At 46.5% G+C, this 23,433-nt stretch overlaps 1 protein-coding gene across 4 annotated transcripts; it reads right to left on the minus strand.

The window, feature by feature from the left end:
- Positions 1-562: 562 nt before the first annotated feature.
- Positions 563-19,626, minus strand: CTC1 (CST telomere replication complex component 1). Of its 4 annotated transcripts, XM_070479059.1 has the most exons (25): positions 19,525-19,556; positions 19,243-19,294; positions 17,859-17,960; positions 16,212-16,375; positions 13,399-13,636; positions 13,040-13,248; positions 10,820-10,964; positions 8,676-8,966; positions 8,435-8,563; positions 7,682-7,914; positions 7,385-7,562; positions 7,090-7,290; positions 6,448-6,574; positions 5,711-5,825; positions 5,246-5,573; positions 5,078-5,167; positions 4,637-4,830; positions 3,499-3,560; positions 3,231-3,405; positions 2,866-2,943; positions 1,991-2,135; positions 1,834-1,898; positions 1,431-1,596; positions 1,209-1,335; positions 563-1,054 (listed from the first exon to the last, which is right to left on the minus strand). In XM_070479059.1, the coding sequence occupies exons 6-25, from the start codon at positions 13,174-13,176 to the stop codon at positions 930-932; spliced, it is 3,111 nt and encodes a 1,036-aa protein (XP_070335160.1). In that variant the 5' UTR covers positions 13,177-13,248; positions 13,399-13,636; positions 16,212-16,375; positions 17,859-17,960; positions 19,243-19,294; positions 19,525-19,556; the 3' UTR covers positions 563-929. The 4 variants fall into 4 exon arrangements, with proteins under 4 accessions (XP_070335160.1, XP_070335158.1, XP_020724740.2 ...); XM_070479057.1 differs by lacking the exon at positions 19,243-19,294 and having other exon boundaries at positions 19,525-19,572; XM_020869081.2 differs by lacking the exons at positions 17,859-17,960; positions 19,243-19,294 and having other exon boundaries at positions 19,525-19,626.
- Between the last annotated feature and the right edge of the window lie 3,807 nt (positions 19,627-23,433).

The following is a 23,433-nucleotide window of genomic DNA, read 5'->3' on the forward strand; positions in this document are numbered from 1 at the left end:
CCAAACACGAACTAAAACAGATTCCTAATGCGCATGAGGGACCATGCTCTGCAAAGCGCTTGGAGGCGTAGCTAGGCTCTACCTCTGCATGTAGCAAGCAGCTTCCAGGGAAGAAATGGCTGAACATCAAATGCATGAGCATCTCCAAATAACTACTCCTGCAACCCCTAATTCTGTAGGTTCTTCCTGCGGGCCTCAAGGTGTTAAGAATCTGCCTCAGACATGGCCCAAATGCAACCCACAATACTGACCGCCTGTTGGAGTTCCCACATCATGGGGTTCCTCACATGCCCCACCCAACACGCGGTGCTTCCCTCTCCATAACCACCTTGTACTCAACAACTCTAGGCCTACTACTTTGTGCCCAGCTTCGCTAACTGAGGCCATCAGGGAAATGCTGTCTAACCTGCACCCTTCTCCCTAATTGACTCCGTGCACAGCCTGACTTCACTGGACCAGAAGAAGTTCTCCAAACCAGTTTTGGCACTGATGGCAAACAAGGCCAAAATGATGGTAAACGACGGGTGGGTTGCCAGGTCATGAGACCTGAGACCCACCTGAGTGAAAGTGAGAAACAGCCCAAGAGCTTTATTGTAGAGCAAGGGGCCTGTCAGGAGCAAACCCATGAGGGCAAGTCCCTGCCACAAATACAGAACCCAGGTGCTCAGGGCCACCTGTGAGTACAGGTGCCTCCACACCTACTAGAGAGAAAACACAACAGCACTATGATTTCCCTGTTTCCACAATTTCCACAAGGCAGGTTGGCATTAGAATATGGAGCAGTAACAGCAGGGTAGCATCTGGGGTAGCATCCAGGCATCTGGGGTCCTGGTTCAGTTTCAGAGAAGGTAAGGGCCATGACCAGGGAAAGGAGTTGAAGCCCAGCCTCAAGATCTCCAGCCACTGCAGTTTCAGTTAGCAGGAGGAAACTAAGGCCCCGGGGCACTGGGGTGCTCAGGCTCCTGGACAGAGAGGCATGACAGTCGGATCTTGGGGTTCACACGAGTCAGGAAAGGGGACTCCCCACACTGGAACTGCTGTAGCCGAGGAGCTTCTGAGATGGGAAGAAAGAAAAACACAGATCCTGTGCATGTGGTTTTCAGTCCCCACCCTCCATTCTCCTCCCAGCTCCAGAAATTCCATGTCAATCCCCACTCCCTCTTCCTCTTGGGACCCATCAATCTACAGCCCTGCCCTTTGACCCTCACCTAGTGGGATGATCTTGGAGGGTTTTCTCTCCAGCTCAAAAGAAAACACCATAGGGCGGAGGACAGAGAAACTGGTACAGAGGGTCCAGAGGAAGAGGGTCAAGGGCTCATCCACCTCAGCTGAGGACTAGAAAGGGAAAGAGGTTTCATCAGGATTCAAGTTTCTAACCAAGCTCCCAGGAAAAGGTCTATCTGAGCCCCCACCTCCCAGCCACATCTCACCTCAAGTTGGGCTCCGGGCCCTGTAAATTGCAAGGCCACTTTCCCCGGCCCTCGGACAAACTCGAGGAGGGAGGTCCACTCACTGGGACACAGCCCTAGAACTGCTGCCACTTGATGATTTCTACAGGTCACCACAGCTTCTGCAGTCCCATCCTCCACCAGGAGCCTGGGAGTGGGGGAGCAAGGGCAGTTAGGAATAGAACTCTGACAGCAAAACCCAGGGGGCCAGTCACCCAGACCCAGCAGGACTCTCTCTCCACCTTGTTAGCTCACTATACCCTCACCCATTCATTCTGAAATATTTACTAAGTAATTCCCACCATTGAGGAACTGTGCTAAAATCAGGACAGCAGACCGCCATGGCAACAGCGAGGTGGGTGCCCACGGTGTGCTCTGCTCTCACCTGATGCTGGCCCGGCTTACAGATGTCTGAGCGGGGCAAGTGGGGCTCTGGCGAGGACACCTTCCCTGGGATGAAGAAAGTGGTTGGCAAAATCCCCTTGCCCCCACCACAGCCCTCTTGGCACCCTACACCCAGCTCAGCCTGTCCCCGCTCCTACCTGTGGGCAGATGCTGGTACAGTGAGCACACACCCAGAGCAGATGAAGGCTGAAGACAGAAACGACATGGCAAGAAGCAGTGGCCCGAAATGGGGCCTTGTCACCTTGCAGAAGTTCAGCCAGGTAGATGTGGGGCAGGGGGGCACTAAAGAGAGAAGGGGGGTTCAAGAAACAGCCAACAGAGTTCTAAAAGCAGTCTGTCTGGAAGGACTCAGCAGGTGTGAGGACAGGCACAGTGGTGGCTTCTGTGCTCTCCTGGAAGCCCCAGGGCCTCTCCTTCCTTTTTTCTTTTTTAAATTCTCTAAGTATGAAAACACATTTACAGGAGATATGGCAAATACAGAGCAAAGTTACATATGGGTCCACTATATACTACAATTTCTTTAAGTAGATAAATTTTTTTTTGTTGGAGTTTCAATATCAAAATCTGAAAAATTAATAGAATGGACAGAAAAGTAGAAGGACATAGTAGACATGAAATGCTCTATGAACCAATTCAACATAATTAAGATTTATACAATTTTTACACAATAGCAGGATACAAATGCAAGTTCCCCAGGGCCCCCATTTATTTTGATTCTTGATCTCTGATTGTCATCGATTATTTCTCAGGCTTGAAAAACCAAGATATTAGCCAGGAAACATATTTATATTTGGGATTGAAAACCCTTTAAAATCCCAGAATGCGAAATCTTCCTGAGTAGAATGATATGTATGGACATTTTTCATTTGAAGCAGAGGAAATCCTTCTGACTACACACATTTTACTAGGAGGGGAGAAGCCTGGAGTTATGGGGAAAATTCCAGAGCCTGGAACAAGTGTGAGGTTCAGATATAAGGCTGTGAGGTTTGGAGATGGGCTTTGGGCCACTGACCTGACTGTGGCATCCGGGGGGAAATGCAGGACCTGCACACAGGTCGATGACCGGAAGCAACAGTAAACATTGTGGGACCTGCAGGTGCAGGAGGAAGAGAGAGGAGGAGGAGAAAAAAGTCAGTCTGAGGTAGGAGCTGGAACCGTGTCACAGGCCAAGCCACTCCCCCCGAGGGCATCATCAGTACAGAGGGCAGAGGAAGGGAAGGGCTGGTCTGGAACATATTGCAAAGGGCATACATGGCAGAGAAACACAGCAGACCTAACAGCAAAGAGAAGCTGTCATCGCCACACAGGTAGGTGCAAGGATTCAAGAGAAGCTCATCAGGAGGGAGGAGAGGCCAGGCCATCGACACAGGTCTTCACCTGGAAACTCTTTTCTCCAGCTGGTGAAAGTAGACTCGGGCTCCGGGAAGAAGTCCCAGAGGGGGCGGCAAGTGTGGATCTTCAATATACACATCCAAGTGAGGGGGGAATTTGTAGTCGGCAGTCTCCAGAGCTACAGTGAGCTTCACACACCGTTTCACAGCCCCAGAGGTCCCTACAGTAGGAATGGGGAGGGGTTAGTGGTCCCTCTCAGGACCACCTCTCCACCACTCTATTTCTTACCCTTTACCCAAACAGATGTTATTACCAGGCTTCATCCAGAGATGTGACACAATCTCAGCTGAAAAAGACACCAAGGAATCTGCAAAACTGGAGAGTAGGAGAAACAGTGAGAATGGAGTCAGATCCCAAGACAGAAAGGAGTTATAGTAGCTGCTGAATTTTACCTATGAGGTCCTGGAAAGCCTTGAAGTGTCTCAAACCAAATACTAAAAGTAACAGGGCTTATGGGAAAAACAGGGTTGTAGCAGATCACTACACACACACAAACCAAAACCCAATCCAGCTTTGTACCCAGAGGCCTCATCAAAAAACACCCCAGCAAAGGTGAATCTCCACTTGCATTTACACCTAGAATCTCAGTCAGTCCATCATTCTCAGCTTTATACACTGGGGCCCATGCCCCCTCCTTCAAATCACAGGTCCTTGAAAACTTGCACGTCTAGGGAAGTTTTGTAAAACTTACACATATAATCTGACATGGTTTCTGTTTGTTTACACAGGGGGAAGTATCTCTGCAGTGTCTTCAACTGCACTGCAGCTGCCCCCAGAAAAGCTTACGCGAGGAAAGTAAAGCTGTTCCTGAAGCTATGAGCCAGTCAATTCTTGCACTAAAGGAAGGTCCTTCTCTAAAGATTTTCAGCTTTTGTCCTTGCTTTTTTTCTTTTTTAAATTAATTATTTATTTTACTTTACAACATTGTATTGGTTTTGCCATACGTTGACTTGAATCTGCCATGGGTGTACATGTGTTCCCCATCCTGAACCCCCCACCCACCTCCCTCCCCATCCCTTCCCTCTGGGTCATCCTCATCCCAGTGCACCAGCCCCGAGCATCCAGTATCATGCATCGAACCTGGACTGGCGATTCATTGTTTGTTTCTTGTATTTCCTTTGCTAAGCTTTGTTCTCAATTGTGAGAAAGCCTGCTCATGATAATGTCAGTGACATCTGAGCCGGGGGGGGGGGGGGGGGGGGGCAGGTGCGGCAGCAGTGGTAACCAGGTATAAAACACAGCTTCTATCTTACACCGCCATCCCTCCTCTAGGAGCTAAATCACATTCACAAAATACACACTGTAGCAGGGGACAGACAATTCATCCGACACAACCACGGCAGAGCAAGAGAGAGCAGCCAAGCGAGCTAGAGAAGCTGATGGACATTTACTTGCCACTGAGCAGGTCAGTCAGTGAGGATTCAGGCAGTGTCGGGCAGATACCCAGCACCTCTGGGATATCCTGGGAGCTCGCAAGTTCCACAGACCATTCATCCTGGACAGTGAGGCAGGATGCACAGCCAGCCAGCTCCAGAGGACGCTGTGACATGTAGGATGAACCACCCTCCTCGAACAACATCAATGTCTGCCAGGAAATGGAGACATGACCATCTCCGAGTGTGTCCTGGTCTGGAGAGAAGTTCCTCACAAACTATGACCCAATTCTGTTTCCTCTCTGGAGCCTGACAAAGGAAGTGGTCTAGACACAGGCTGGCCTTCAATTTGATCTACATCCACCCTTCTTCCAGGAGACCTAGAACTTCCTTTCCAGACCCCAAGCCAAAATACCCTTCCCCTTTCTGGGGAAGGGTGTGGTGAAGTGGGGCACTCACAGGAGGGCCAGAAGCCACGAGCCGGTACACGTGCCCTGGGTGTAAGAACTCAAACCAGCGGACTGAAGAGCCGAGGAACAGAAGGAGGACCTGACGGGGAGAGCAGGGTCCCTCAGACGAGAGCTGGGGCTCAGGAGGTCAGGTCAGAGGTCCCAGGCCCCAGTTTACCTTCTGATCTGAGTTTTCATCTTCCTTGGGTTCAGGTGGGCACCATCCAGTTCCCTCCTTCCTCTGGGTGCCCCCAAGCCAGCTCCCTAAGACATGGAAACTGAGGGTGGGCTGGGGCACCTCTGAACTGGCACTTGGGGGCACAGAGAAGTTCCTCTTCATCAGTGCCTCCTTGTGGGACAGCAAGAACAGCCGGCTCTGTTCTACATGGGGACCCTCTGGAGGGGAAGGCTCTGTCCGAGGAGGTATGGAGGAGGTGGCTGAGTGAAGGACGGGTCTGGGCACAGACAAGATCAGGGCATCAGCCAGAAGAAACTGCACATAGACTCTGTTGGGAGAGACAAGGAAGAGGTCTCTTAGCGATGCAGGCACTGTGCCCCAGTGTTCCACCCCCTGCATGGAGACTTCCCCTTCCACTTCCCTGGTGGTGGGACCCAGAGGACAACCACCACCCTAAGGACTTACCTGGCCTGCTTCTTCTGGATGAAGTCTGTGGTGCTCAGCTCCTTCCAGGAAGGGAAGCTGCTTCTGACATTCCTTTCTATGACCAACTGGAATCTCTCTGCCCGCACCAGGCAACCTGAGAGGAAGACAGTTTTCTATTTTGGCAAGAGGAGAAGACTGTGGGCTGGAAAGAGAAGCAGCCCACCTCACAGGTCTCATGCTCAATCCAGGCAGGAGCTGCGTGCCTCACACAACGTGAAGGCCCAGGCCTGACCCCCACCTTGGAGGAGTGGTACCTCCAAGATAGAAACTGTTCCATCAGCACAGCCAATCCCACCCCTGGCCTCCTAGGTTGAGAGGCCTGATTCTTTCTCATAAAGCCCTAAAACACCTGTTCTGAGGTCTGAGAAGCTTTCCTCTCCAGGGTTTCCCTGGCTACAAGCCTCAATAACTCCAAGTAAGACCATTCCTCTTCCAAACTAGGGATGTGAGAAATGGAAGCTGTCATCCTGGTGTGTCTGTGAGGAGTTACAGAGGGAGAAATGAATGTTGGGAATTGTGATTCTGGCCAGGAACCCCTGGCTCCTTTACACCACCCGCCCATACCAGCCTCCTAAACCACTCCCCAGACTTGTTGATCAACATAAGCCACTTAAGCATCTCTACTGAATCCTGGCAGAAGGTCTCTCCCACACTCCCCAGTTCAGAGACCCTCTTTCCCACTCCCATCATCTTCTTGCCACCACTGAACTCCAAACCTATGAGCCTGGGGTCAGTGAGGGGCTGCAAGGGCTGGGCCAGGAGTAGGCAGGACAGGGAACCGCTCTGGTCCCGAAGTTGCAGACACCCTTTACGAGATGAAGGCACCAGGACCCCAAGTAGTACCTGCAAGGACATGAAGGCCTAGGCATCAAGTTTCACTAAACAAATACACAAAGCATCTACCATGTGCCAGGCATAGTGTAAACTGTTAGAGCTACAAAATGAACCACAAAGACATGATCTCAGAGCTTAAAGAATTTATCCTGAAGTGGGGTAGAAAGATTGGGGGAAATGCACCTGTATTCACACATTTAGCAGCCGGAGGGAAAGTTTACAGATCGAGGTAAGAGCCAGGAGACCATGGAGGACAAGACAACAGGGGGTTTGGGTTTGACTTTATACACTCTGGGAAAAACAAGAGAAGGATTTAAATAAATTAAGAGTTTTGTAAACCATGTTACATTTTACCCCACCCATTTCTAGTCACTGCAGGGGAGTGGATTAGAGGGGTCGAGGAAGAGACACAGTGGTCTACTAAGAAGGCTAGTGCCATCAAAACGACAAGAAAGGACTATGGCAGTGGTAGTGGAAATGGCAAACAGAGAAAGTCTCTGGACCCCTGCTGGAGCCACACTCACCGGGGCAGGGTGGAATGCAGAAGGCAGCAGACACTGCCAGGACCAGGCCAGGCGCTGATTGAGTTGCCAACTGGGCAAGTGAGAAGCCTCTGGGAGGGGAAGAAGGGTCTTAGGATCAAAGGAGGCCCAGGCCCTGCGCTTCGCTTCCTCTTTCAGAACAGCCAAAGTAGGGAAAAAGCAGGGGGTCTGCAGCTGGGTGTACTGTCGAGAGACAAGACATCAGGTTACATGTCCCCTGTGCCCGGGTGTCCCTCAGGGTGTTAGATCTGCCACCCATACCCCAACATCCTCAGACCTTCTGGAGTGGACAGTGGTGGGGCTCTTCAAGGATCTCGCTGTGTGTGTTCCGACCAGGGCAGCCAGGTGGAATGAGAACCTCCAAGATCGGGGCCAGGATCTGTAGTCCCAGGCCAGGGTCCCCAGGTGACGAATACTTCAGGAACTGGTGGTATCTCAGCACGTGAGGACACAGCCTTGGCCACGGAGAGAAGCGGAGTCACTTCCCCCAGAGACTCTTCCAGAATATGGCTTCCCTGAGACAAAGTGGCCCACCCCTCACCACCTCCCCAGCCCCAATCCGCATCCTCCTCACTTGCAGGCCAGATCCTTCAGGGCCTTGGTGGCCCACAGGTAGACGGGGAGTCCTAACTGGTGCTCCCATACCAGCTGCTCATACAGGGAGCCCTGGGGAACTTGCTGGGAAAACTGAGTCTCGGGCACCTGGTGAGAAAAGCCCCGAAGCAGAACGGCGCCACGAAGGCAGGGGGCTAATATGGGTCTTCTCGTCCCCCCGCCCACTGACTGCAGGAGGTGAACATCCTGGAGCTGTGGAGACAGAAGAGATGAAAAAGCAACTCAGTAGTCCCAGACAGAGGAAATGCAGTTTGCCACTGCCTGGGTCATACGAAACACACAATTTCTCCTTTACAGGTTACTTCCCTCCAGCTCTGTCTTGCTTTCATCATGACCCACTCCCCTGTGGTAAATAAGCCTTCATCTCCCAGGAGCCACACTCAGCCTTTCTGTGGGCCAGAGGGCTCACTGGGCTGCCCGAGGTTATCCTGGCCCCACACCTGTGCTTCAGCTCCAGCATCTCCTCCTCCATTGAGAAGGTCCTTCTAGAAAGGAGATGCTCTGGACCCACCTGCTCCTCCCAGGGCCCTAATCTCCACTCCTGATCTGAGCTCTCATCCAAATCATTATTAACAAAAGCGCCTCGCACTCCAACGCATTTATTATTTTTATAATTTTGTTGTAGGGATGTCGACCTGCTCCAAAAAAAAAAGACCAACCCATAAAGGTAAGAGAGTCCCTCTTTGTCACCAGCCCTGACCCCCTCACATACCTCCAGACGGACTCCTGGTCGTACCACCCGCCTGAGGCCGTGGAACTGCTGGTAGGCGAGGCAGAGCTCCAGCTTCCTGTCCAGCTCATAGAGGCCCGCAGGCTGATTCAGTGTATCAGTGACCATCCCCTGCAAAGAAGTCAAAGGGCCAGGTGATCCCCAGGCCCTTCCTCTTTGGAGACCCCACAATTCCTGCCCCCCCACCACCACCCAGGCTCAGGAACTTCTCCCTCATGCGCACCGTGTAGGATAAGAGTATGGAGTCCCGGACAAGACAGTCTGGACTTGGACCCTTCTTATTCTGGGGGCAGCTGGGCTGGGGCAGTGATTGGGGGTCGGCCTCCAAGGGGGCTCCGGCCAGCTTGATTTCCAGCTCTCGCACACATTCTGGTTTCAGCGGCAACAGCTGGGAGGAGGGGCTGGTCATCCACACCCGGTAACGGTGACCAGGGAGCTTGGACACTCGCAGTTCTGTTAGCACGTAGGCTCTACCAGGACAGAGGGTTCGGTGCCACACCAGCTGGGCAGGGACCTGGCTTGTGCAGAAGCAGGTGACACAATACATGAGAGGCTTCCCACGTCCTGTCTCTCTGCAGGAGCTCCTCCCCAGCACCATGTCACCTCAAGGACTGGCTCCTTGAGAACCTTTCCTTACCTCTTTCTTTTTCTCTTCCTTACTTCTTTATCTTTCCTGTTTGCCAATTAAATCTTAAGCCTCAGAACTCTCAGGATCTCTCCCCTCTCATAGGAGATGGCAAACATTTCCTAATCCCTCCCCCAAGGCACACACCATCTGTACAGCTTCCTCCAAAATATATAAATGTTTCATGCAGACAATTTTGCCCTTGCATTTCCCCTATCCCACTCCGCATACAGACCAGCCATGCAAAAAACTTTCACTTATTTAATCAATATGAACATGGTATGTGTGTATCCAGTATGGGGACAGATGTTAAGGGAAATAACATAGACTGTTCTCTCTTCTCTAAGATATATCAAACCACTGGGAAACACAGACACAAAACCCAAGTAATAACATGGAGCCATACATGATCAAGTGGCAAAAACAACACAAATTTGTAAGGTTTCAGAGAAAGAAAAGAGGTCAGGATGGGCTGGGATGATCAGGAAGGCCAAGTGACAGAAACTGAACTTTCCAGGGTCCTAAAGGCCATCTCTGGTTTGCTGAAGTGGAGAGGAGAGAGGAAGAGGAAGGTGTTTCAAACAAGAAAAAACAATATAGAAATGCTCAGAACTCAGAATAAGCAAGGCAAGGAAAACCCTGGCCAGGACAGAGGAGGAATGTTCTTGGGGGTGGCGGGAGACAAAATGGAAGAGCCAAGATGAAGGAAAAAATCCAGCAATAACATGCTGAAGACTTTTAATCAATTAGAAAGGGAGAATCATCCAAGTAGGAAAATAAATAAACCCCAGAAGGTATCATGTGGAATGCACAAGGGGCCAACAAGGAGTTATTGAAGAAATTTAAGCAAAAAGGAAAAAGTTACATAGAGAAGACCATTAATAAATATAACCATCTTTTAGGGCATGTTCCTCCCAGAGCACAACTGCCATTCTCAGGGGCTTCGAAACACAACTGATGACTCTGGATACCTGAACTTCACAGTCCCAGGTGCTCAGCTTCACAGACCCTCATTTCTGCTTGAAAACACCAACCAGGCCTCAACATCACCACTCATAACTAAGACCTCACGGAAGTTTACTGCTTATGCAAAACCAGTAGTTTACGATGGTTTAACTGAACACAGGGATTTACATATACACACTGCTATGCATAAAACAGGTAGCTAATGAGGACTAACTATACAGCTCAGGGAACTCTACTCAGTGCTCTGTGGTGACCTCAATGAGAAGGAAATCCAAACAAGAGGTGACCTATGTATACATACAGCTGATTCACACTGATGTACAGCAGAGACTAACACAATATTGTAAACCTATACTCAATAAAAATTAATTAAAAAAATAAAATCATGTCAGTTGATGTAAAAAGACTCAATAGTAAGTACCAAGTTTTTTTTAAAAAGAACATGTTATTCCATGTTTTAATGGTGTTCAGATAAATACTTTTCTTGGTCATTCTTCTGGGGGAAAACAGGTGATTCTGGCAGTTTTTCAAAATGGACACATGATACAGAAGCTGTCTCCTTGAATGAGCTACAGAGCAGGGAAGTCTTCTCCCTATCTTCTATACATAGGGAAGGTACCACCTGGAACTCTTCCCTCAACTGCACTGTTCTAGAAACAAGTCTCTGAAGCCGTCCTCCTTTCCCACATGGTTTCTCCTATGATGCTATCTTTCCTTTTAGGAGCCTGTACAGCCCTCTCACACCTCCACACTCCTGAATCGACCCTAAACCTCACCTGCACAATGACAGACACCTGGCTGCCAGCTGGGGAGGATCCACCAAGAAACAGGACAAAGTAAGCTTTCTTCCGACTTTGCACCAGAGCACTGAATCGAATTAGTTTCCCAGCAAGGTTTGGCTGCACATTTCTGTGCTTACTTCTAAAAAAGGTAGAGAGAAGAGCAGTCATTTTTTTTAATCTCTTCTTCTTTCTTCCCCCCTTACAAATGCCTTCCTTTCCACCACAATCTCAGTTCAGTTTAGTTTAGTCACTCAGTCATGTCCAACTCCTTGCGACCCCATGGACTGCAGCATGCCAGGCCTCCCTGTCCATCACCAACTCCCGGAGTTTACTCAAACTCACGTCCATTGAGTTGGTGATGCTATCCAACCATCTCATCCTCTGTCGTCCCCTTCTCCTCCTGCCTTCAATCTTTCCCAGCATCAGGGTCTTTTCAAATGAGTCAGCTCTTCACATCAGGTGGCCAAAGTATTGGAGTTTCAGCTTCAGCATCAGTCCTTCCAATGAATATACAGGACTGATTTCCTTTAGGATTGACTGGTTGGATCTCTTTGCAGTCCAAGGGACTCTCAAGAGTCTTCTCCAACATCACAGTTCAAAAGCATCACTTCTTCAGTGCTCAGCTTTCGTTATAGTCTTCTCCAACATCACAGTTCAAAAGCATCACTTCTTCGGTGCTCAGCTTTCGTTATAGTCCAACTCTCACATCCATACATAACTACTGGAAAAACCATAGCCTTGAGTAGATGGACCTTTGTTGGCAAAGTAATGTCCCTGCTTTTTAATATGCTAGCTTGATCATAACTTTTCTTTCAAGGAGTAAGCGTCTTTTTATTCCATGGCTGCAGTCACCATCTACAATGATTTTGGAGTCCAAAAAAATAAAGTCTGCCACTGTTTCCACTGTTTCCCCACCTATTTGCCATGAAGTGATGGGACCGGATGCCATGATCTTTGTTTTTTGAATGTTGAGCTTTAAGCCAACTTTTTCACTCTCTTCTTTTACGTTCATCAAGAAGCTCTTCAGTTCTTCTTCACTTTCTGCCATAAGGGTGGTGTCATCTGCATATCTAAGGTTATTGATATTTCTCCTGGCAACCTTGATTCCAGCTTGTGCTTCATCCAGCCCACTGATTCTCAAGATGTACTCTGCATATAAGTTAAATAAGCAGGGTGACAATATACAGCCTTGACATACTCCTTTTCCTATTTGGAACCAGTCTGTTGTTCCATGTCCAGTTCTAACTGTTGCTTCCTGACCTGCATACAGGTTTCTCAAGAGGCAGGTCAGGTGGTCTGGTATTCCCATCTCTAGAAGAATTTTTCACAGTTTATTGTGATCCACACAGTCAAAGGCTTTGGCACAGTCAACAAAGCAGAAATAGATGTTTTTTTGGAACTCTCTTGCTTATTCGATGATCCAATGGATGTTGGCAATTTGATCTCTGGTTCCTCTGCCTTTTCTAAAACCAGCTTGAACATCTGGAAGTTCACAGTTCACGTACTGTTGAAGCCTGGTTTGGAGAATTTTGAGCATTACTTTACTAGCATGTGAGATGAGTGCAATTGTGTGGTAGTTTGAGCATTCTTTGGCATTGCCTTTCTTTGGGATTGGAATGAAAACTGACCTTTTCCAGTCCTGTGGCCACTGCTGAGTTTTCCAAATTTGCTGGCATACTGAGTGCAGCACTTTCACAGCATCATCTATTAGGATTTGAAATAGCTCAACTGGAATTCCATCACTTCCACTAGCTTTGTTTGTAGTGATGATTCCTAAGGCTCACTTGACTTCACATTCCAGGATGTCTGGCTTTAGGTGAGTGATCACACCATCATGATTATCTGGGTCGTGAAGATCTTTTTTGTACAGTTCTTCTGTGTATTCTTAGTATCTTTTGCTTCTATTAGGTCCATACCATTTCTGTCCTTTATTGAGTCCATGTTTGCATGAAATGTTCCCTTGGTAGCTCTAATTTTCTTGAAGAGAAATAAGGATGTAAAATTTCCATAGCCCAAAGCCATTATTCTAAAAGCCTCCTTCAAATTCTACCTGCCCTTAGATAAGGCGCGTTTCCCTTAAAGAATCCTGCATCGTTTCCCCAATTTGGAACATTCCATCTATGTTACTTTCTATGCCTTTCTTTCCCTCCTTCCACTGATCCACTGTCCTCCCAGTTTTACAATGCTCTCTCCTCCTTTGGATGGAAGAAGTACCTGTGCCTGAGCAGGCGGGAAGCCATCTCTGGGTAGACAACAGGGATGGGGGTGAGAGGGCCAGGACTGATGGTCAAAGGAAATACTGGCACGGGGGTACCCCAGAGCTCCACGTGCCCCTCTCCTGGGGACTTCATCAGAGGAGGCAGGTAACTCCAGCTGGGGAACAGAAAGAGATGGCCCAACCAAGAAAGGTCCAGATCTATGAGCTAGAAAAGACCAAAGACAAGGATTAATCAGGATTCTGGCACCCAATCCATCCTGCTCCATCTTTGTTCCCTCAGAGACTTACTTGTCTTGCTCCCTAGACACCATTCTTATTAGGATCTGAGGCATTTGACCACCCCCTTCCTACTCACCTCACAGTCCAGGGCACCAGTGTTGTCTTTTATATAGAGGCTTCCATTCCTGCACTCTTGTTCCAAGTTCCCTGATAGGTCTGTTAGTGTCCCTAAAAGTAACAGTCGTTCCCGGGGCAGGGGGACCCCATGTGGCCCAGCCTCTTGGGCCCAAGCCTGGTACACAGTACTGCTCCAGGACAAGTGGCTGCAGCACGGGAGACGCTGGTGGGTCCTGAGGTCCTTCACTGAGACAAAGCTGCAGAGTGAAGAGAACAAAGGTTCTGTATAGCTATGTCCACGCCTAGGAATTATCCTCACCTCCACAAATCCCCCAAGATCCTGAGGAAAGATCAATGGGGAACGTGGACTAAGACAGTTTGTTTGATTGATTAAAGGAAAAAAATTGGGAGTGAAGGCCTAAGAAAATGAGGAGGAGGTCTGGGTCCAAAGACTGGGTGGTACCTAGAGAAGGCAAGAAGAAATTCTGCTGAATGAGATCCTGGACAAGATAGCACCACAGACAGACAGAAAAATGGAGTGGGAATGTAAGAGCGGCCTGAGCAGATGAGCATGTGGGGAGAACGCCTTACAGACAACACAAACTGCTCCCTTGACAGCATCTCAGCTCTCAGCTTCCACAGAGAACTCCAGTAGACACACTAAGAGATCTGCCTAATGGCTCAACCTCACTGGCCCCAATCAGGTTCCTTTCCTAATCTAGAATATCACAGCACTGGAGACTGGCTGGGAGGTTGAGGCTGACAGGGAAGTTGGTATCACGGGTTCCCAGCTTTCAAGAGATGTTTGAGACCAGCCATTCTCAGGCAAAGTGCTGCAATACTGCTGAGTCAGTATCCATTGTGAGGTATCTCACAGAAAATGTAATACAATTTATCAAAGTAGTGACAGTCACACTTTTGTAATACCATTATTCCACTCACTTACATTCCCATGGTTTTTTTTTTTTTCCCCAGTGGAAGAGAAACAGGATAAGGTTACAAAACATAACAATTTATTCTCTTTGTTGCGTTCAGGAACATAATCCCCATGTGAGTGCTAAAGATTAGAAATGCTATTTTAGATGGTCCACTCCCCTTCTGCATTGGCCTCATTCTTTCCCAGTGACTTCAGAGCAAATAAAAGGCAAATCAGACACTAATATGTGGTGTGCCCCTGCTATGCACATATTATATTGTGTCCATTCATGCTCAATATTGCATTGAATCTTCACCAAAACCCCTGGAAACACCACCAATGAAGAAATTTAGAGGTTCAGATACACAGTAGTATAGGTGGCAAAGCCAGGCATGTCTCATTCAGTATTTCTATCTTTCCCTACTTTTCTATAAAAGCCTAAAAAAAACAGCTAGAGGGAACTGTTCCTTCACCCAAAGCACCTGCAAGACAAAAAACAGTAAGGACAGGGTCACTCTTCGTAGATTCTTCAGGGTCCTGCCCTCCAACTTTCAAGGCCTGCCATGGGACCTGACATACAGCAAGCACGCACTCAATGAAGGGAAATGGGAAAATGAAAACTTTTCCTGTCAAATAATAAATTATTTTACCTGTCAAATAATTTTTACTTTATCCTCATCCACCATCTTCTACATATTGTGCTATCTACTCTACATTTATCTTGAAGAATAACAAGAAATTTTAAAAGGTTGCAAATTTCCTAAAAATTGCTGATTTACCACTTTTCAATGATTCTTTCTGATTTTAAATTATTGGGAAACAACAAATTAAATAAACCTAAACAGATTTCTACCTTTTTTAAAAAAGAAAAAACAGTGATATGTATATTCACTTGACAGAACACCATACAGCAGTTAAAAATATGACCTAGAGCTATCAATGTGAGTAAATCTCAGAAGGTTAAGCATAAACAGCAAACTGCAAAAGATACATAAAGTACTGGACCATTTACACAAAGTCTGAATTTATGTAAAACCACTATATATTGCTTAGGGATAGATACATGTATAGAAAAAAAATAAAGATATTCACAAGAATTCTCCCATATTCCAGATAGTGGTTACTTTTATGAAGAGATAAACAGGTTTCTTTTTGGAGGACTCTTCAGAGCCTTTAACATGTTAATGAGCCTCATGACTCTCCTAGAGAAGATGATCACATCCAGTGTCTCTCAAGCATGTTTGGCATGGAACCCTTTTCCTGTGGTACTTTATTAACATTGCCTAAAACAGTTTAGGAAATGGTGCCTGCATGCGAAGTCACTTTGGTCGTGTCTGACTCTTTGGGGCCCTATGGACTGTATGTAGCCCACCAGGCTCCTCCGTCTGCCCAGGCAAGAATACTAGAGTGGGTTGCCATGCCCTCCTCCAGGGGATCTTCCCAACCCAGGGATTGAACCCAGAGCAGATTCTTTACTGCTGAGCCACCAGGGAAGCCCTTAGGAAATGGTAGTGTAAAGTTTTAAAAAATAAAATAAAATAACCCAACTTCAGACCTCAAACTCAGGTCTCCCAGAACACAATGATCTGCACTTGCTGAAGTCACTGTCTATATTTTAGTTTCCTAGCACAAACAAATGAAATCTCAGCCTCTCTCTCCACTTTGAGGGTTCTTTTCCCATATTTTCTGTCTTCTCAACCCCTTCCCCTTGTCTCTAAACACAACTTGAGCCAAATAAGGAGATCAACAGTTAAAGGAAAGCAGCTTGATAGAAAAGGAGAAGGATTGGCAAAAGGAGGTTTTGTTTACACCACCTTTTTCCTCACCTCAGCAAGTTTCCCTCACTCATCTCAAAAGATAGGTCCTTCATTTTCAATCCCAAATTTAACTTTCCTGTGAACCCCACCTCTTCTTACCTGTAGCTGAGGGGCAATGTTAAACCCTGACTCGTTCCCTGGGACAACCAGGTAGTCTTCACACAGTCAATGACCAGCTGAGTCAACTGGACATCAGGCTCCTTGCCAGGTGGACACAGGGTCTCTTGGACGAAGGCCTGGGCAACCTCAAGCCAGGCTTGCTCCTGAGGAAAGTAAAGCTAGTTAAAACACCTTCCTGACTATCCTGCCCACCAAGGAAATTTGGGAAAGAATAAAGGAATAGATTACAGAAAAAAAGTTAAGAGGGAATGTAAATGAATAGGTAAAGTAAAGGAGTTTAGAGCTTGAAGAAACCTTATAAGTCTTAGTTCAGACAATCAGCTTAGACAACTGGCCATCCAGCTTTGGCCTTGCCTCTTTAACAAAACCGTACCAATCCTTAAAGCACTCAATTAGAATAAATATTCCTTGTGAAGTCTTCTCTGAGCATCTCCGGCAGAATCCTGCTCCCCCCTTGGGGCTCCCACAGTACCTTGCACATGCCTCTATTAAGAGCAGTGATCAGCAGTGGCAGCCCATCTTATATGGGGTCTGATTCTAGTTGTTTTTTTTTTTTTTTTTTACCCTCTGGCCATGCTGAATGGCTTGTAAGACACCAGGTATTGAATCCAGACCCTGTGCAGTGAAAGCACCGAATCCTAACCACTGGACCACCAGAAAAATCTCAGGGGTCTGATTCTAAAGCCAGCAAGTGGAACAAGACTGGTCAAAAGTCACCCTCAGAATCTGCTTGCCAAACAGGGGACACAGCTTCAATCCCTGGTCTGGGGAGATTCCACATGCCTCAGGGCAACTAAGCCTTCCAGCTGCAACTACAGAAGCCCGTGCACCTAGAGCCTGAGCTCCACAAGAGAAGCCACTGCAATGAGAAGCCCATGCATCACAATGAAGAATACCACCCACTCGACACAACTAAAGAAAGCCCTGGTGCAGCAAGGAAGACCCAGAGCAGCCAAACACAAATAAATGAAAAATTAAAAAATAAAATAAAATAAAGGTTTTGTTGCTACATTAACTTTAAAAAAATAAAGTCACCTTCCAAAAAAATCCTTTAAATTACTCATAAACTATAGTACATAGTACTGTACAGTAACATGTATATGGAAATGTGCTTAACAGACATTACATAAAAGAACATAATTTTTAATCATTCCCCCCCTTTTTTTTCTAATTTTTATTAATCCCCTCTTTTTTTAGTGAAGTGCAGACATCTGAGGTCCTATAAACAGATTATATATAAGATAAATTCCCCTGGAATTGTTTCCTGTTCTAGTAATCTAGTAGACTTTAATCTTGTAGCTAAGACGTGGGCTTCCTAAAAAGAACAGGAACCATCTTTGTGTATGTGCCAGATTTTGTTGCCTCTGTATATAGATAACTCTAGGGGAGGGGACCAGTCTGGCATACTCTCAGTGCTAAGCAGGTTTATTTAAAAATTCCGACAGAGTTCAACAATACTTAGGGGTAGGACCTTTATCCCTCTTGATCCCCGGCAATAATCTTAAACCATTACAGCTTTATCCCTGTTCCTCCAATGTTCTTCTATGGTCAGTCCTCCACATTCAACCTTTGTGTGCTGTGTTCAGCTGCGTCGGACTCTTTGTGACCCCATGGTCTGTAGCTCACCAGGCTCCTCTGTCCGTGGGATTTCCCAGCAAGAGTACTGGAGTAGGTTGCCACTTGCTGATCCAGGGGGTCTTCCTGACCTAGGAATTGAACCCGTGTCTCCTGTATAGGCAGATAGATTCTTTACCATTGCACCACCCGGGAAGCCCCCTGTTAGCCTTTTAGCTTGAAAAACCAGCATTCAAGTTCTAGATGACTTCAGGGTCCTTGTGAACAGTGCTATTACTGACTTCACCTTCACCCCACCTCAGTCACTCTCGTTCATGGTCAGGGTTCTCAAAACTGGACCAAGTCATCACTCAGAACTGCCCACCAACATAATCACAGCCCAGACTCCCACATTTTTTGTCTTCTTCTCTTGGTCTTCTCTTTTAGCTCCCATTCCTGAGGACCTGTCCATCGGCACATAGAATACTACTGTTTCTCCAAGTGGTACTGCTGCCTCAGAATCACCAAAGTTTTGCTTAAAATGCAGTTGATTTTTAGGTGGTTCCATCTATTGACTCAGAGTCCAGGAGTGGGTGGGGTAGGGTGGGGAGGCTGGCAACAGAGTGTATATTGAATTTGGGTCTCCTGTAGGGAAAGGAAGAAGTGAAAGAGAACATCCAAAAAAAAAAAGAAAGAGAACATCCATATTTCAAGGTAGAACTATTGGGTTGAGGATATTTGCAAAGCTAGTGAACATTGTAAGAGGGGTGGATTTTGTGGAAAGTTCAGTGTTGGGTATGTAGGCTGGCCAGGAGGAGAATCTGGTAGGTAGATGGATATAACTGGGCTCAGGAGAGAGATCTCAGCTAAAGTAAAGATTTGGGAAAACCGGCACCCGTCACTGGCTATTAAAGTCATTCAGTCAGTGGATGAGGTCGAGAAAGTATTAACCTGGGAAGTTTACTTAATTTAGATTCTATCTCCTCGATATCTTTTTAATGTCTTCACGTTTGGAACCTCAACATTGCTGCGTGGTCAGGGGTCACCACCACCTTTTACTACATATAAACCACAGCCTTTTAACTGATACTTTCTAGTCCACTCTCTACGCTCCTACCTAAAGAAACAAAAATGAAACTTTCGCTTAAAACGCTTCAATACCTCCCAGTTATCCTCAGGTTGAAGTCACTGCCTACCAAGACTAACAAGACTGTCAGCTCTGACGCCTCCACCAAACACCCAATTGAACTTTTTGAGTTTTTCAAAGACACTGCTCTATTTCTAGCCTTTGAACAGGTTTTTGCTTGCGCCTTGGAACCTCTTTTATCACTTTTATTTTGTTTTGTTTTTTAACCCTGCTAACTCCTACACACACTTCGGGTCTCAGATGCTTTTCCGGATTATCGGTTACCCATTTTCTGTATAGTTACGTCAGGGGTCTCCCCCAGGAACTCACAGGCCCACAGGTAGCCGTTAGTCTGATCTTGGCTTCCCACTGGGCTTGAAGCCTAAACAGTGGAAAGAGACGTATTTAATGCTCACAGACGGCGCCGAAAGCGTGATGGAATATATACGCAGAACCAGTGAAAGTGGCGGGACGAACAGCGTCACAGTCCCCCCTCCCCCCGGGAGAGGCCAGCGACGTCAGGGAGGCAAAGAGGCAAGGAGGAGGTTACAGGGGAAAAAAGAAAATCTGGAACAACAGAAAAAGAGACGAGGGACAGAGATCAGCACTCACAGAGGTAGGAGCGTCAGCCCGGCAGGCCGCCATCATGCGCCCGCGATTCCGCCCCCTGACCAGCGCGCGGAGACTTGAAGGAGGGTTGGCTCGTGACGTCATCGGCGGGCGCGCCCCTGGCTCCACCTCCGACTCCTCCCCATTCAGCCTCAGTACCGCTCGACTCTACTTCCGTCCCTGTCCCCCTTCTCTGGCATACCTAGTCTCTTCCCCAGTGATACCTTGTCTGGCATCTTGGGGATGAGGGAGTTTAGGAGCGCAAATACAACCAGCCTGGCTGATACCGCATCTCGCTGATCCTGTCAAGCAGAGGAAGTGTTTCCTCCTTAATGCAGCCAGAGCACATCATTCATTACTTTTTTTTTTTTGTCAGTCTCCATGTTCTAGAATTAAGCTCCATGACAGCAAAGATTTTTATTCGCTTTCTTCAATGCTATACCCCCAAAGTCTAGAATAGCGCTGGCACATAGTTGCATGAATTCTGTGCACTCCACTGCCTATTAAGCCATGGGTTGATTGGTTGGTTGACTAGGAAGAGAAGAGGCTTTCATTAGTAAATCCACAAAAATTTATCAGGTTCTTGTTTGACAAGTACTGTTCTAGGCAGCAAATACAAAGAAAAATAGATTAGATTAAAGCTTCTAGGTACTCATAGTCAAATGGGGGAAATATTAAAGTAAAATGTGTAGAACGTGAGTTATAGGTAATGTGGAATGCAGGGGTGTCCCTTTTACATAGTGAAAGCTTTACTGAAGCAATGATTTTCTATTTAAAAAAATTGAGAGAAGTGAAGGATTCATACGATGGGGATTACAGAGAAATAATGGACAGGTGAAACAACAAAGGCTTTGTATTGGAAAGAAATGCAAGAAGTCAGTGAGGCTGGAGGGAAGGAGGGGAAATTAAAGGTACGAAGTGAAAGAGGAGCATCAAAGTCCATTGTATACTTGCAGCAGCTTCAAATCATTTTTAAATCAAGATAGAATACACATTTATTGTAAATAACTTGGCACCACAATGTATAACTAGTTCATGCAATAAGGAATAGAGCTTGTATTGAATGAAGTTGAATTCGGGGGTACCATAACTTGTAGAATTAAAATTTCTTTAAATTTAATTGTATTTTTTATTGAAGTATATTTTATTTACAATGTTAGTGCCAAGTTATTTATAAGGTAAATATATGTTTGCAATTATTTCCCATTATTACATCAGAGATATGTCCCTTCCCTTTTCACCAAAAGAACAGGAATGAGAGATTCCCCCAGAGGAGGTGAAACCTCTCTTGCACTCCACTCCAGCCACATTGACTCCCTAATTAGAACACCAGTCAGAGCCTAGTCAAAATCCCAAACCTAATCATTCCTAATGCATTCAGTATTTCTCAGATCTAGAAGACCCCCCTCTATTTACCAAGTCCATGAAGATGTGCTCTATATCCTGCAATTTACTTTTGATAGTTCATAAAAAGGAGAGTTGAGCTTAGTCTACAGTGATCAGACAAAGTTGAACTGGATCCACGATCACCCTCATTGGTATGACTTAAATGTTAGGTTAATAGCTTAATCTGGTGGCAGCAGGCAGGATCAAATGAGAAGGCCCCAAGGTCTGTCACAGAGTCTGGGGTTGGGGGGTAGTATGGAGAATTGGGAGCTGTCTCAGATCAAGTAATTTTGAATAGGTTTTGCTTTTTCAGGGGGCAGCTGGAGATACAGGAACCAAGTCAGAAGGATCAGGACCAAACCGATGAATCTGGAAGTCACTGTATGAAAGTGAAACCTGGAATGTGGAAGAGACAGGACCAGACAGACAGAGAGCTGAGCAAACCCCCAGAAGGAGCTGGAAGTCAGGTATGTTATGGAACCAGGGAGTGGTGCCGAGGTCCAGCCTTGGCAAGATCTAGGGGGTACCTTCGGGATGAATGGCGTCGGGGAGAGAGAGAGAGAGAGAGAGAGAGAGAGAGAGAGAAGACGGGGGGTGCAGCAGACTCTGGCAGGGTCTGGCAATGCTTTATTTTTTACTGTAGCTTTTATACCCTAAGTTAGTACATTTCTAAGGGGAAGATAGTTTAACATTACATCAGCTTGTTCTTCATGAAACCAGGGTGTTTTCTGCATACTTCTTTGTTTATGAGGGTCTTGTACATTATCTTCTGGCCTTGGGGCCCATTAACATTTTATGCAGGTCAGGTGAATGTAAACCTATTTTCTCTTTCTATGATGACCTTAACTGAAAGGTAGCAGTCTCATAGGGCAATAGTAAAGAGTAGAAGTATAACCTTGTTAACATAAAAATTAATCCTTCTGCAGAAGTTGTCAGTTGCGTTTATCTAAGAAGTTTATCCCACAATGACTCTGCGACTTTGGTGAGGCAGCCTCTGCCTAGCACTCCTGGCTGACAATTAACAACCATCTCATTGTTACCACACTAGGGCTAAGCTCTTATTTTTCTAGATCTATAACCATATCAACAATGGTTTCCACTGTACAACCTTACCACATTAAGAGTAAAAACACAACAAGCAAATGTTAACCCAATAACCACTTTTAGAATAATTTTTCTTATATTTTCTAATAGGGCTTCCTCACACCCCGAAGGGCTCTATGTCTATTAGGGCCTTTATACGATCAGGTTCTTTATGTTATTTTTTTTCTTTATGTTATTTTATGATTAGGGTATTATAAGCAATCATGCATATTAGTACCAAGGGCATAAATGCATTTGCCAAACAAACTAAACTACCAGCAAAGGAGTTTAAATTAAAACACTCCTTTCACCCTGGATAATCTCATAAAATACCACCACCTGGGAAACTTATTGATTAAAGTTCTAAATTGATTCTTATTTGGGAAGAGATCGGGGAAGGCCTTCTGCCTGTGTCACAGAAATTAGGGAGTAGTCTATTGAAGCAGGCATCAGAAAGACAGATATCATCTTTAAGGTGAGCGCCAGGGGGCAGCTTTTCGGAATCCCTGAAAACCTGATCTGCCTTGCCTGTCAGGTTTTCTCCCTCATGACCTTGTCATGAGTGGGATCTCATGTGCAGGCTCCCGGCAGAGTGGCTGGAGGGGAAGAAGTCCAGGAGTACCCAGATGCCAAGAGTCAACAGATGGTCTCTGTCAGAAGTGAGTCACAAATACAGTCTGGAATCTTACCTACTGAACAGGTAATAACTGTTATGTCTGGGACAGGGATAGAATTAGGGTGAGGTAAGGGAGCCACCTAAAATATATTAAATGTTGCATCCTAAGTACCTTACTTACCTCACCCCAGGCTTGGCCCTATACTAGGGAGGGGAAGAGAATGGGGCAGGAGAGGGATAAGGATAAAGGCTTTAACTTTTTCCTATGAGTATTTCTGTGTTGCCTGACTCTTTAGAAAGACCACTGGACTGGGTACTATAGTACCAGTCCTAGCACTCCACTCCAGCTTTCTTGCCCTCAGGTTTCAAGTTAGGTTTGGCTAATGGGAGACAGAGACATTTTGCAGGGGGATTCAGGACTGGAGGAGAGAGAACTCACTGTTTATTCTATTTCTCCCTCAACACTGAGCTTGTGGCAGTAGCTGCCTTGGTCTACTGAACACCCTTCTTTCATGGCTCTACCTCTCTCTCAGCTCATAACAACATTTCTCCCTTTGTACTTTCAAGCTTGGAGGTGCTAACCACTTTATGCTGTTGCCAGGCTCTGGGTGGCCCATTGCATTTTGTTTTTCCTCAATCCTGCCCATATCTCTTTAAGTAGACTATTAAATTCTTACCAGCTAAACCTTTTTGAGTGTGCTGTTTTCTGATAGGATCCTGATTAATACAATCATATATGTTCGTAGTTGTTCAGTTGCTCAGTCATGTCAGACCCTTTGCGACCCCATGGACTGCAGCACGCCAGGTTTCCCTGTCCTTCACCATCT

This window comes from Odocoileus virginianus, chromosome 17, assembly GCF_023699985.2.
Source record: "Odocoileus virginianus isolate 20LAN1187 ecotype Illinois chromosome 17, Ovbor_1.2, whole genome shotgun sequence".
NCBI lineage: Eukaryota > Metazoa > Chordata > Mammalia > Artiodactyla > Cervidae > Odocoileus > Odocoileus virginianus.